Source organism: Adiantum capillus-veneris, chromosome 15 (genome assembly GCF_014529385.1).
Source record: "Adiantum capillus-veneris isolate H3 chromosome 15, ASM1452938v2, whole genome shotgun sequence".
In the NCBI taxonomy this organism is placed as follows: Eukaryota; Viridiplantae; Streptophyta; class Polypodiopsida; order Polypodiales; family Pteridaceae; genus Adiantum; species Adiantum capillus-veneris.
In genome coordinates, this window is record NC_140945.1 from 145,502,963 (window position 1) to 145,518,818 (window position 15,856).

Consider the following 15,856-nt stretch of genomic DNA (forward strand, 5'->3'; position numbering starts at 1 on the left):
TCAAACCTTTGCACAAAGGAGGAGATGTAAACAATGTGAACAACTATCGCACTATAATGGTTGGTTCTTTGATCGAAAAGTTATTCGAATGTATCATGGAGATGAAGATAAGTGAATGGGCTAAAAAGAATGGCAAACATGTGTTTGGCCGAGCAGGTTTTCAAAAGCATCAGATCACTATTGATCACCTTGTCACTCTTCGAGTTCTTATGGAAGCCTCTTGATTGAAAGGAAAAAGTTGTATTGTTGCTTTGTGGATTTCAAGAAAGCTTTTGACATGGTACCACGAGGAAATCTTTGGAGACATATGCAAAGCCTTCAAGTGCCGAGAGAATTTATGCATGGAGTCTTTCGTATCTACCAAAAAGTGATATGTCAACTACGTATGGGAGATGGAATTCCAGAATTTTTTCCACACACCATTGGTGTCAAACAAGGATGCCCACTTTCCCCAACCCTCTTTGGTATACTCATTGATGAATTGAAATGCATGGTTCTTGATTTTATGCAGCAAGAAGGCATAGAAGAGGTCAAAAGCGGAAGTGTTGTGATCATGCTTTTGCTTTATGCCGATGATGTAGTGCTCTTGGCACATACTTTAAAAGATGCACAAAAGCTTATGAGTGTCTTGGAACGCTTTTGCCTACATAGAGGGCTGATCGTGAATGGATCCAAAACCAAGGTTATGCTTGTAAATACCCTCAATGAAGAAAATCCATGCATTGCATACAACAATGAGGAACTTGAAGTGGTAGATAGCTTCAAGTACCTTGGCCTTGAGGTTCCATCCAATCATAAATGGAAGGATTGTGCAATGCGTCGCTTGGAAGCCAGAGAGAGGGCTTATTATGCATTTGAGAACATGTGCAATGTTGTAGAGATCAAGTGTTGGGCTCTCAAAAAGTACCTCTTTTACACATTGGTGACACCGGTGCTTCTTTATGGAGTGGAGGTGTGGGGTGGTAGCATCGGGACTTCTACTTGGAAAGAGTTTGAGAATGTCCAAAAGCGTTTTCTCACCAACTTTCTCCAAGTCAAGACACAAACACCCTACATGCTCTTACTTCTTGAGTCACGATTTCTTCCCATTGAGAACTTGGGGATGCAAAGGGTTGTGGAGTACATGCTTAAGACACAACGTAGCCCTTTGTATCGACTTCCTAGAATCGCATATGAAGAAAGTCAGAAGATCCAAAATACATGCAAGAGCAAAATACTAAGTTCGGGGTGGATGCTTGACATCAAGAAATGGTTTGGAAGATGGGATGCATGTCACTTGGTCAAGGATGCATCAATTGAGTCCCAAGTTAATGAGGCCTTCTTACAATGCCAATGTATCACAGCTTGGGAGATATCCGGTTGTTCTTACTTCAGCCATTACACTACACATGTTGCCTCAAACTACAAATCTCTCTTCTTCTCTAAACGAGGTAACCGAACCCAGCCATACATTCTTGAGCCCATACCATTGAGTGTGATCTGCACCATTGCCTCCATTCATCTTAGCTCCCATTCTCTACGTTGCAAGATAGGACACTAGGGAACTAGCGAGGAGTCTCATTGAATTTGCACCTTATGTCCTCGTCAAGTGCGAGAGATTGAGTACCACACACTACTTGAGTGCTTATCTTTTGACCACATTAGGTCCTCTTTTCCCCATATATTCAACCATGAGATCTCCCTACATACCTTCCTCTCCCAACCATGATGTGAACTCTCTATTGCGACGCTCATTTCAACCATTTTTGAGCATCGAGTCACTTATGACCTCCACTCACACCATGTGACATGGTCATTTGGTCCCATAGGTCATATTTGACCTCCAAGGATGATAATAGAACTATCTACCTCTCTCTCTCTCTCTCTCTCTCTCTCTCTCTCTCTCCAAACCAATTTTTCTTAGACTTTTCTTCTATTCGATATTTTGAATACATCACTACAACCTCATCTTTCACTGATTGTCCCACTCGCACCCATCGCTAAACTACCCCTCTCTCGCCCCCTCTCACCCTTGGCTTGGTCACCCCATTCACTCTATCTCTCTATCTCTTGCCCCTCCTAACCCTCATTGCCTCAATTGCAATCTTTTATCACGCTTGCCCTCATTTTTCTTGCCCACCCTCTTTTATGCCTCTCCTTTGCTTGTACTAGCCTAGGCTCCCTACTATCTCACTTATCAATCGCTCGCTGCGTCCCTCGTCTACCCTTGCATGCACTCACCCTATCACCCCTAACTTCTCCTACTCGTCACTTTCCTGGGATGGTTTGAGTACTTGCCCCACTTCCCTCTTGCTTTGCTTGCATTGTGGGCCCTACTCCCCCAAATTGTTGCTTGTCTCTTGCCTTGCTACACCTCTCCGCTCATACTTGCCCCTTTTACCACTCTACCCCTCACCCGGACTTGCAATATTCCTTAGCAGGTAGAGGATCCGTTTTTACCCTAGGACATCATTCCAAGATGGATGACTACTCCATTTGGTGCTTGGGAGACGTAGATGTCACAAGCATGTCTTCTCTTTAGTCCATTTCATTCTCCCAAGTAGAGCGACAAGTTTTACTTGGTATTTGAGAGACGTCGTCATCACAAACATGATTCTAAGTATGTATACAACTTAAATTTGTGCACAATAAAAAGAGAACTAGTCTTATAAGACAAAAACATTGGTCATTTAGAAGAAATTTATACATTTTCTTACTCTAATGTAGCATTGTAAGCATTGACAAGGTTCATCCTATCCTTAAGTTGTATTTCTTGCATCCATCTAGCATCTTAAAAGGATAATTTTTGAACTTAATAAAATACCATCGGCGGATAATCTTACCATGTCGTACTACCTTGTCTTCATGCCAAAGGATAGCTTCCGGTTGTAGCACCTCCTCTTGGTCTTCGATTTTGGGAGGGTCTTCAATAATTGGTTCACTTGGTGGCTCTTCTTTGCAAGGCTTAAGTAGGCTCACATGAAAATCATTGTGTATGAGCCAATGGTTGGGCAACTTTAATTGATAAGCCATATCATTGATTGGATTCAAGATTTGAAAAGGACCTTAGTATCTTTTTGCTATTTTGCATAATAGTTTTGATGGCCCGTAGGATTTTTGCCCATCGTTTTCCTCAATCGAGCCTTGGGAAGCTTAAGTAAAACCCAATTTTTTTCTTTGAACATTAAGGCCCTTCTGTGCTTGTCAGCGGCAATTTTCTGCCTTTGTTGAGAGATGGATATAACCTCCTTAATCTTTTGAAAAACTTCTTGTAGGTCACAGCTATACTCATCGGCAACTAAGATCTTCCCATGTACTTTAAGTATCAAGGCACTTTTAGGTCTTCCCTGAGTGATTCCAAAAGGTTCTTTTCCCATAGAAGTATGGAAAGTATTATTGTACACATAATCTACAAGACGTAAGTCTTTTACCATTGTGAGCGTTGATCTACTTGTGTAACATAAGTCTTTAGTAAATCGAGTATCATAAGATTGACTATCTCACTTTGGCCATCCGTTTGTGGGTGATAGACCAAAGAGAAACTCAATGTTGTATCTAGATTTTCAAAGGGACCTTTCCAAAAATTAATGGGTCATTCTAGGATCTCTATCAGACACGGTGGATGTTGGAAATCCATGGTTTTAAAATATGAGATATGAAGAGAGTTTCCATTTGGTGTGCCTTAATAGTACTTTTGATAGGAATAAAGTTTGCTTGCTTGCTAAACTTGTCAACTATTGTCCATATTCTCGTATTCCCATGGATAGGCTTGGGTAATTCAAAGATAAAATCCATGGATATACTCTCCCATGGTGAATTAGGGTTTGGCAATGGCTAGAGTAATTGAGGTTGCTTCCCTCTATCGTACTTAGTCTTTTGGCATACTACAAATTTTGAAACATACTGTTGTATGTCCACTTTCATGGTAGGCGAATAGAAGTACATCTCTCCTCCTTCAAGAGTAGGTTGAATGCCTCTATGCCCTTCAGAGGGAGGAGCATGGGATTCATACATAAGTTTCTCACGAAGGGAGTGGGTAGCACATAGCCTGTTGTTGTAGAGAAGATGTTGGGGCTCAACAACACAAGAAACTCTCTCTCACACATGCTCTCAAACAAAGAATAGATACTCACTCCATGATCAGACTCAACAAAAGACACAATCAGATAACTTTAGACTCAACAAACAAAACATAGAGAGAAGATCAGACAGAGCAAAGAACACCATGGCTAAGCAGAACCTCTCAAATACAAATATATCCAAATCAGATCATACAAAATAAACTTATGGAACCAAAATTCAATGAGAAGTCCTCTACTCCAAAGATGAAGTGTAGGCAAAAATAATTCTTCTTTGATGGAAAAAGACCATATAAACTCCATCGGATCATCCTCCTTGTTGAAATAACTCCTCATAAATTCCATCAGATCATCCTCCTTGCTGAAAACTTGCAAAACCATCAGAATCAACATTAACATGGACACTTTAATTGTAATTTAATTGTAAAAACCACTCCTGAAATTCCACATTCTGATTATCCACCATCAATTCTCCCATATCCGCAACCTGTTTTTTCACATCTACCACCTGTTTATGCACATCAATTGACATTCCCTCTGGAAAATATTGCTCTGTAGATATTTCACAAATCCGTTGCATTGTTGATATTCCGCACTGTGGATTATCCGCACTTCCAATGAAATTTATCCAATCCTGTATTTTGAAAAACTGATTATCCTCCTTAGTAAAGCACAATCCACTAAATCTATTTGTCAATTCCGCGTGAAATTTTTGAGAATGCAAATTTGCCTGAAATTTTTGAATATCCATTAAAATCAAGTATATAAGCTTCTTATAATCCGCATAGATCCTGTCAACTTGATGAGTTGAAACTGCATCCACAAACAATAAATTTTGATCATTATGCACTTTGTAGCACATTCCTCTTCCAAAAATTAGCAACTCCAAACTTTGGACACATGAAAATCTGAATTTTGATATTTTGCCATCCAAATATGATAATCCACTCTGTAAGAATCCACTTCTACTACATCATCAACTTTAAAATAAAACATCCTCCAATAAAAGCATGTTTGGATTGAGAACAACTTGTCCCACATCAATTTTAGAATATACATTCATTGATATTTCATCATTTTGTATTCCAAAGATGATTGCCTTGCTCCACAAAACCTGTTAAACCTATTTTATACTCTTTAAAGACTTTCTCTTGACATTCCTCATGCTCAATATGATATGTGAGACCTTTTCCTGATTCATCCCTATCTAGATTAGAACAACAATCAATCTGATTCTTCCAATTCTTTGCAACTGAAACATATCCTTGCTTGAGATCAACCTGTGACATCAAAATATGTCCTTCAAAACATTCAAAACCAAAATTTTGATTCGCTTGATCATCCACAACATCTGGTATAGTGGTCTGATGTTTTGTTTGAATTCGATCAACACAATCAGCATCTATAAACTCCTTCAATGTTCCTTCAAAACCTTTTTGTAGCATTTTCACCTGTAGGGGTATTTTTGGTGGAGACTCCTCTTGAACTGATATGTTTTCCAAAAATTCATCCTCTGCAACGCTGATTTCAGGAAATCTAATTTTAGGAAATTTGATTTTCAACAATTCCTCCTCTGCATTCATCTCACTATCCACCTCTTCAAGTGGGCTTTGAATAACATGAAGAACATCATGGTTACGTATGACATGCTTCTCCCCACAAATAGGGTAACCGTATTTTCCATATGCAAACAACATAGTTTTAAGCAATGGATCTTCTTGTTCCACTCCATGGGTATACTCTAGTGGTAGGTTAAGGGTATCTAGGGGCTCTTCTAGGCTCTTTTGGCCAACCTCCTTTTGCATATCCTTTTCCTCCATCTTTGGTATCCCTACTTGGTGGATTACGGGCTCCATGATCCATCCATCATCATCATCATCATCATCACTCCAATCCCCTTCAAAACTCATTCGCATATGCATCCCTCAGCTTCTCACATGCTTTTTGCAACTTGAAAACCTTCTTTCTACTAGAACATGATTTTCACCTATCCCGTCTATGATCATCTAGCCATTCATATGCATTATCCAAGTCATCTTGAAAATCATCTAGCTTCTCTAAGGCTCTTTCCATTTTGTTATAGGAAGTTGCCTTTTGCAATTTGCGGCTAATTTTGTGAAGTTTTGTGCACAAATTCACCATGCACCACTTCCTACAAGCATCTCTCTTTGAGCACTCATCAACTACACATGGACAATCATCCACCTCATGCTTCTTACTCATGCAAACCTCACATTTCTCTTTCTTTCTTTTACTCCCCATAACATTCACTTCATTAAAATATAGCAATCATGTTTAGCCCTCAAGATCGATGCACCACACCAATCTGAGACCCAATCAATTCGCTATACAAAGAGCCACGGATGCTGTGCCGGGATCCGCATAGTCCATCTAATTGGTTGCTTAAATTGATTGGGATATTTTAGTTTAGTGATGTATTTATATGTTTTGAAAGATTCAATAAAAGATACCATTCTTGAGTTTATTTGCTTTGACATATCTGATTATCAACATCAGATTCAGCATCAAATTTCTCTGTCTGATTTCAAGAAAATGTTTTTTTGTCTCTGCAAAATCATCCAAATGTTTTCTATTTTGCACAGTCTAAATTTGTGCAGCATGAATGTACAACACCTTGTTGAATGTGTGCAACCTGAATCTTCAACACCTTGATGAATCTATGCAACTTGAATCTGTAGCACTTATAGCAACAAAATCTAAATTTTGAATCTGCAGCAATGCTTCCAATCAAACATGATCTGCTGCTCAGTCTAAAAATTTCTCCTTCGGGATAGGTTCTTTCATAGCATCATTACTCTCGTGAAACATAAACACCAACCTTGAATGCGAACATAGAAGGTAATCAGACCCACCAAACATACCATTACATTATGTAATCAACAAGACAAGAATGTCAAACATAACACACAAAAAATTGCAATAGGTTCACCAAATGTGTTGGGGGAACCTTCAATGGCCCAACGGGAAAAATGAAAAAATCAGAGTTGGTCGTTGTGACATACATAATCAGTTAATGAAACAAAGATACCCGCAACAATGCTGACACTGAGAGAATTTCGACCAAACCCTAAAAAAGCTCTAAACACAGCAGGATTGCCAAATGTGTTGGGGTTCAACAACACAAGAAACTCTCGGACTCAACGGGAATCCGACTCAGCAGTGAAATCCAACTTCAAATAAATATCAAACTCAACAATAGTAATCCAGAATCCGACTCAGCAAGATTTGATTGAGAAACATCTGACTCACCAATAATCAGACTGACCAAATATCAGACTCACCAATATGCAGAGTCAACAACTAATCAGACTCAGCAAGATCCCAGTCATCAACAGAAGATAACCATCTTGCAAGGTGAATAGTTCCTCTTTCTTCCCCAAAGCAAGGGTTGACATTATGCCTTTAAAGTCAGGGTCAGTAGCATACTTATCTATATAGAAGATAGATCATTGTGAGTTGCTATAGACACCGCATCAAATTTTGGTTGTCGTGAAAGTGCATTGGCCCCTTGATTGTGCTTACCATAGCAATGTGAAAATAAAATTGCAAAAGAAAATTTTCCACCTCATTTGTGTTTCGGAAAGCTTGGTTTGCATCATCAAGTATTTAACACTTTGATGGTCTGTTCATAAACTAAATGGAGTCCCCAATAGATAGTGCGTCCATGTGTCTAGGGCATGTAGAACAACTAAAAGCTCATTCTCATAAATTCCTAAGACCCATTCATCCGTGTTAAGACTTCGGCTCTCATATGCTATGACATGCCCTTCTTGAAGCAAGACTGCTCCAAGGCAATCACCACAAGCATCACATTGGACCTCAAATGGCTTTGAGAGATCCGGAAGCATGAGGAATGGTTGGGAGGTAAGATTCTCTTTGATCTTGTCAAAAGTATTTTTCTCCTTAGGAGTCCATGAATACTTAAGTTTCTTCTTTGTCAAGTCATGTAATGGTCCTGCTATTTGAGAAAAAATTTCTATGAAGCGTCTATAGTATGCACAAAAACCAACAAAGATTCTTAGCTCATGTAGATTCCTTGGATTAGGCCATGCTTTTATTACCTGTTACCTCTATGGATTCATATGGATACCATCTTGAGAGATAATTAGGACTAGGTATTGAATCTCTTGAAGGAAAAATTCACTTTTCTTTTGGTTGAGAAAAAGCTTGTTCCCCCTCAAAGCTTGAAAAATCACTTGGAGATGTTGCTTGTGTTCCTCCAAGGACTTGGAGTAGATGATGATATCATCAAAGAACACTCTAGTGAATTTGCAGTAGGGTCTAAAGATTTTATCCATTAGATGATTGAATGTGGCTGGTGCATTGGTCAAGCCAAAAGGCATGACTAGATATTCATAAAAGACCAAACGTTGTACGAAATGCGATCTTTAGGATATATTCATGCATTATCTTTATTTGATGATAGTGGCCACTTTTAAGGTCAATCCTACTGAAGTAGGTAGAGCCTTGTATATTTTCAAATAGATCTTCTACTTGAGGCATGGAAAATTTGTTTTTGTTAACAATATGGTTTAGTGCTTGATAGTCCACACACATACGGTATGTACCACCTTTCTTTTGCACTAAAAGGATTGGAGAACAAAAGGGAGAGGAGCTAGGCCTTACCATCCCTTTGTCTACCAATTCTTGTACTTGCCTCATGATCTCCTCTTGTTGAGCTTGGGAAACTCGATAAGGAGGGTTGTTAGGCGGTGAGATTCCTAGTAGGAGCTCAATTTGATTTTCATAATCCCCTCATTTGGAGGTAAGTCCATGGGGATATCATCAATGAGCACATCTTGGAATCCTTTTACAAAATTAACCAAGTATAACTCTTCTTCATTTCTACCATTGAGGATCATTTAGGGACTCTGACAAAAATCATCTACGTAGCTCTTCATTGATTTATCAAAAGCAGGAGGATTTACAAGTGGTATAGTATGACCAGACCCACTAGCATCTATATACATGTTCTTTCCCCTAGAGGTGAAGTAGATTCTCCTTTTAGAGAACTTCATGTTGGCAACCATGTGGTTGAATCATGGTGCCCCTAGGATAGCATCCTCATGTTGGAGAGGAGAGATGAAAAAGTCTTCTTTGTCGAAATAGCTTTGGACATGAAGGCTCAACTTCCCAATCAAGGGAGTATCAAAGGCTTGTTGTCCCTTGAAAGCTATGTCAGATGTTACGATATCTCTCATATCAAAAGCTTGAATGCCCAACTTGGTGGCCAACTCCATTGAGTAGAGCCAGGCTCAAACAAGATGAAGGCATCGTGCTCCCTTACCTTTCCCCAAGCATAGGAGAGAGGCGATCCTTTGCAATGAGCATCCTCTTTTAAGGCTTTGATGATGTTAGCTGTAGGAGTCTCATTGAGGGCATTTCTCTTGGGGCAAGAACGATATCCATGTCCTAGGTCCACACAGTTAAAACATTTTTGGTCCTTGCGAAAACCCTCAGGATCTTCACGAGAGAGTTTATTTTTACCTTTGTAAACTCCCTTCTCCTTGGACCAATTGTTGTTGTTGTTGTTGGAATTGCCTTGGAAAGAATTTTGGGTATTGGTTTTCCCCCTTGCATCATTTTTGTATTTGATTTCCATGGGCTTGACATTCCATCTAGCCCCTTGTTGGAAATTGATGCACGAAGAAACCATAGTGTGGTGGATTACTTTGACGATAGAACCAGACCGTTGGGAGTTTACGTACTCGGTCATCTCTTCACGTAAGCCCGCACAGAGTTGTTGCTTTTTCTTGCAAAATTCTATCTTTTGAAAGACAATAGCCTTGAGATGTAAATCCCAAAACTTGTCTACATATTTGTGGATAGACTCATGGGACAGAAGCTTCAAACTACACCATATGGTAATCACTTTCTCCCCTTTGCATCGCTTGCTTGGAATTGCTTCATGATGGAAACTCATAAAGTTTTCCATGTCTTTGGGGCTTCTCTGTTTCCACGAAGGCTAGCCCACCATTGACGAGCTTCTTTCTAGTGCATAGCTACATGGCGTAGCTTGGAGGACTCCGTGAAGCCCTCTGTAGACATGTAGTAGTGTTAGTGTGTATACGCGCTTCACCAGGGGCACTTTTCTCCCACTGGGTTTTTCCCCCTGGACATCTGGTGTGAAAGGACACCTTATCTCTTAGGGTCTCATATAAGCTTTGTAGCTCTGAGTTTGAATATACATTATTATTTTAATACAGAGAGATAGACTACAGAGATCTCGTACACAAGCTCTGTGTCTTCTCCTTCTCCATCTTCTTCCTACTCTGAGCTGCTATCTTCCTTCTATTTCCTGTTTCATCATCTTCAACAATTGGTATTAGAGCAAGGTGATTTCCAGAGCCTCTACTTGCGTTTTCGCGTCCGCGCGCGCAATCACAGTTTTCAGGCAGTTTTCGGAATATTTGCTCGTGGGAGAATCCTTGACATTCCGGGAGTATTCTGATCAGGCGACCTGGGGGTTTGACCCCCGTTTTTGAAGCCGTTCGAGCCCTCAGAATTTTGTTATGAGCAGCATAGCAGAAGTTACTTTTCGGAGGCGTTTTGATCAAGAGGGTGTGCTTTTTGACATATTTTCTTCAGGTAAACAGTTCTTTTGGGAAGCAGCTTGTCTTAGCTTTTTGCTAAGATTTTGTGTAGAGTTTTGCTTGCATTGGAGAGGAGATTTTTGAATCTCTTGGAGGTTCTTTTGCTCTCTTGTGTGCATCCACAATATGGCTCAATCTATGGAGAAAGAGATTTTTGGTGCGTTTACATCCGAAGACAAATTGGATGGTACCAACTATTCTCTTTGGTCTTTTATGGCCAAAAATGTTTTGGTTGGTAAAGGATTGTGGGATTATGTATCTGGAGATGAAGTTCGTCCAGGTAGCATTGCACCTGCCACGCCTGGTCGTGGTGCATCTGTTGGTGCAGGACCCTCACAAGTCACTCCAGAGCAAAAGAGATGGGATACTAAAGATGCACAAGCTATGGCTGTGATTGCCTTAACCATAAAGAGGACAATCACACCACATATCAGATCTTGCAGAACTTGTGAGGATGCTTCAAACACTCTGCAAGCTATGTTTGGAGGAAGAAACGCTGCCAGAATAGAGTTTTTGAAGAAACAACTTGACAAAATACAGATGGACGAAGGTGACGATATCATCGAGCATCTTACAAAAATCAGGGATCTTAAAGAGCAATTGCTTAGCATTGATGAAGTGATTCCAGAGAAGGACTTGGTTTCCAAAACACTCAATTCACTACCACCATCTTATTTGACTTTTCAGACTTCTTTGACTCTGTCTTTGCGAGCTAATCCTGAGCCTCTTCATTTTGAAGAGTTAGTGGCTTTGATATTGCAGGAGGATCAATCACGTAAGAACAATTCTTTACAGGTGGATGGTATGGATCATGCTCTTGTTGTACAGAACAGAAACAAGGGTAAAGAGAGTGCTCATCACTCCAAGTCTGGTGCATGACAATCTTTAGAGAAGTCTAAAGGTGATTCGGACAAGTCCAAGAAGAAAGGTAAATGTCACTACTGCAAGAAACCTGGTCACTACATTAGTGAGTGTAAAAAGTGAATTGCTAAAGAAAATAAGAAAGATTCAAGTTTGGTTGTTTTAGCTTCTGGTGATTCTTCTATAGCTAAAGAAGAGTCTGCAAACTTTGTGCAGGATTCTTATGCTTTCTTAGTATATTCAGATTTTTCTACTTACAGAGTTGACGAGACACAAATGATTTGGTACTTTGATAGTGGTGCATCCAGGCATATTACTTCAAGGAAGGATTTGTTTTGTTCATTGGATGCAGCTCCAGCAGGAAAGAAGGTGACATGTGCAAATAATGCTTCTTATCCAATCAAAGGCGTTGGTAAGATTTTGATTACCATTTCAAATGGTTAAGATTTATGCATGCCAGATGTCTTATATGTTCCAGGGATCAAGAAGAATTTGTTGTTTGTATCCTCTCTTGCAAAAAATGGTCTTCGGGTCATTTTTGAGGATGACAGATGTGTTGTACGAGATCGAGAGAATGGTTATTCTCTTATCACTACAGGTACGCTTGAAAATGGACTATTTGTGCTAGATCGTTATGAAAAGCAGATTCAGGTATGTATTTCAGAAACAAAGACTCCGGCCATGTAGGATGCTGAGTTGTGGCATGCTAGATTTGGGCATGTTAGTTATGGCAGTTTGATGACTTTACAACGTCACAATATGGTACATGATTTGTCTTTATTGGAGATGCCACCAAGACATGTATGTGAAGGTTGCGTTCTTGGAAAGATGCACAGATTTTCATTTTCGCAGGATGGTTCAGTTAAAGGGAAACAAAAGTTGCAGCTTATACACAGTGATGTATGTGGTCCTATGAGGACGCCATCTATAGGAAACAGCCTTTATTTTGTGACCTTCATTGATGACTTTTTGAGGTTTTGTTGGGTGTATCCACTCAAAGAAAATTCAGATGTGTTTGCAATTTTTCAACATTATGTCGCCATGGTTGAAAATGAAACAGGTTGCAAAGTACAGACTCTTCATACCGATCGAGGAGGTGAATACATGTCAGGTGCATTTAAGGATTTTTTGGGAAAGAAAGGCATTAAACACCAATGCACTATGCCATACACACCACAACAGAATGGTGTTGCAGAAAGGAAGAACAGGTCTTTAATGGAGACGGCTAGATGTATGCTCAAGGCTAAGAGTTTGCCTCATAAGCTATGGATGAAGGCAATTGCTTGTGCAGCACATGTTTTGGACAGGTATCCTACTCTTGCCTTGAAGACCATTACTCCATATGCAGCTTGGTATGACAGAAAACCTTCAGTCAGTTATCTTCGTGTTTTTGGTTGTCTTGCTTATGCTCACATCCCTTAGAAGTTACGTGGGAAGCTTGATGATAAGGCAATCAAATGTATATTTGTGGGGTACATTAGTGGAAGTAAAGGTTATAGACTTTACAATCCTGCTACAAACAAGATTTTTGAAAGTCGTGATGTAATTTTTGCAGAAACTACTGCTCAACCTATGGTTGCTTTTGATGTACCTCATATGCAGACACATGATGTATTTGAAGGTTTACTTCCTTCTTTTGTGGAGAATCAAGAATCACAACAGGTTGATAATATTGATCAATCTTTTGATCAGCATGTGACACCTCATGATGTAGAGGAAATTGTGCGTGAAGAGCAAGAAGTTCTCAGGGAAGAAAGAACCTTGCCTGAATGGGTTCAAAAAACTTTGCAAGATAGCAAGTTGGATGCACCGTTGCCACGAAAAACACGTGCTGGTACTACTTTTGGCAGAGAGCAAGTAGATTTGGCTTGCTTTAGCACTCTTTGTGATGCAGATGAGCCTGAATCATTTGAACAAGCTTTAGAGTGTGTTCAGTGGAAAGATGCTATGAAGCAAGAAATTGATTCTATTCATAAGAATCATACATGGGATCTAGTGGACTTGCCTACAGGTAAAAATACTATTGGTACAAAGTGGGTTTTTAAGGTAAAACGGAAACAAGATGGTACTGTTGACAGGTACAAAGCAAGGCTTGTGGCAAAAGTCTATGCGCAACAGAAAGGCATAGATTATGATGAAACCTTTGCTCCTACTTCTCGGGCGTCCACAGTTAGATCACTAGTTGCAATTGCTGCTCATCATGGTTGGAAAGTGCATTAGTTGGATATCAAAACTGGTTTTTTGAATGGTGATTTGCATGAAGAAGTTTATGTAAGTCAACAAAGTGGTTTTGTTGTAAAAGGTCAAGAGCAAAAGGTATGTAGATTGCGTAAAGCTTTGTATGGTCTCAAACAGGCTCCAAGAGCATGGTATGAGAAGATACATACTTATTTGATTGGCCAGGGATTTCAGAATAGTCCAACAGAAAGTACTTTGTATGTCAAAAAGAGAGATGGAGTTCTCATTATGCTAACACTTTATGTGGATGATATGCTTCTTACAGGCAATACTGCAGATGAAATTGAAGCGTTTAAAGATGCTTTGAGAAAAACCTTTGAGATGTCTGATCTTGGTTTGCTACATTATTACTTGGGTATTCAGTTTGTGCAATCATAGGATGGCATATACATGTTGCAGGAAAAATATTTGCATAAAATTTTGGACAAGCTTGGTATGCAAAATTGTAAACCATTCTCTACACCCGTAGAAACTGGATCAAAGTTGAGCATGCACGATGCTGGAGAACCTTTTGATGTACATACTTCTGCAACAGCGGTTGGTTTCTTGATATATTTGGCAGGCAACACTCGTCCAGACATTCAATTTGGGGTTTCACAAGCAAGCAGGTTTATGCACAGCCGAGGCATGTATCATTGGCAGGCTGTGAAGCGCATACTTTGTTACCTTTCAGGTACCCCTAATCTTTCCATGTTCTTTCCAAGGGGGGATATGTATGGAAAGCACAGTTCTATGCAGCTTCTTGGTTACAGCGATTCAGATTGGGCTGGTGATTTTGACACACGACATTCCACAAGTGGGAATTTTTTTTTCTTGGGAAATGAATGTATATCTTGGCTAAGCAAGAAGCAACCCATAGTGGCTACATCAACTTGTGAAGCTGATTATAGGGCAGTTTTCACGGCAACAGTTGATTGTGTATGGATACGCAGGTTATTGGCAGATCTTTGTGAGTGTCAGCAGGCACCCACTACCATTTTCACTGACAGTCAGAGTGCTATGGCAGTTGCAAGGAATCCAGTATTTCATGCAAGACCAAAGCACATAGAGGTTCACTACCACTATATAAGGGAAAGGCTACATGCAGGGGAGATCACACTAACTTACTGTCCTACACAGGATAACATTGCAGATCTATTTACGAAGGCGTTATCACGAGAAAAGTTTGAAGCTTTCCGAAAATCTTTGGACTTACTCTCATACACATGATGATATGCTACCTTGTACGGATTCACACTATCACTACAGGGGGGATTTGTAGACATGTAGTAGTGTTAGTGTGTATACGCGCTTCACCAGGGGCACTTTTCTCCCACTGGGTTTTTCCCCCTGGACATCTGGTGTGAAAGGACACCTTATCTCTAAGGGTCTCATATAAGCTTTGTAGCTCTGAGTTTGAATATACACTATTATTCTAATACACAGAGATAGACTACAGAGATCTCGTACACAAGCTCTGTGTCTTCTTCTTCTCCATCTTTTTCCTACTCTGAGTCGCTATCTTCCTTCTGTTTCCTGTTTCATCATCTTCAACACCCTTGTCTCCAAAGGCTACATCAAATTGCTGGATGAAGGCCAATACTTTGTCGGCAGTACCAAAGGTGTCATCATAGGTGAGAAAAGAGATATTCTTTCCTCCCTCTTTGAGCTTCTTGAGCTTTTGTGACCTTCACCATGCAGGGTAAGATATGCAATGTCCTCCCCTCTTTTATTATCTAGGAGAATAGCCATAGATTTTGTCGAAAGAGGAGGAAGGTGAAGAAGAAGGAGAAGAGGGTGACGAAGAAGGATTGTGGGTTGATCATTTCCTCTTGGAAGGAGTTGGCAATGATCTAGACCACCGTATTCGTGAAGCCACATCTTCATAGGAACTTAGGGATTCATTAGTTTCTCATTATTTGGATTCGTCCTCTTATATGGAAGAGAGTTTTCTTTTGGGGGTCTCATCAAGAGGCCTCCTAAGCTCTCCAAAATCTTGTAGAGGAAAGGAAATCCCATAAGCACGAAGTTGTTGAGTAACTTCAGCTTGCAAAGCAGGGTTGCCCATAGCTTGTTGCAACCCAGTAACAAGATAATTGACAAACA

General features: G+C 40.0%; 1 protein-coding gene across 1 annotated transcript; it reads right to left on the reverse strand.

The window, feature by feature from the left end:
• Window positions 1-5,131: 5,131 nt before the first annotated feature.
• Window positions 5,132-5,878, reverse strand: LOC147441626 (uncharacterized). Its single transcript, XM_086483760.1, has one exon. The coding sequence runs from the start codon at window positions 5,876-5,878 to the stop codon at window positions 5,132-5,134; it is 747 nt and encodes a 248-aa protein (XP_086339886.1).
• Window positions 5,879-15,856: the final 9,978 nt, after the last annotated feature.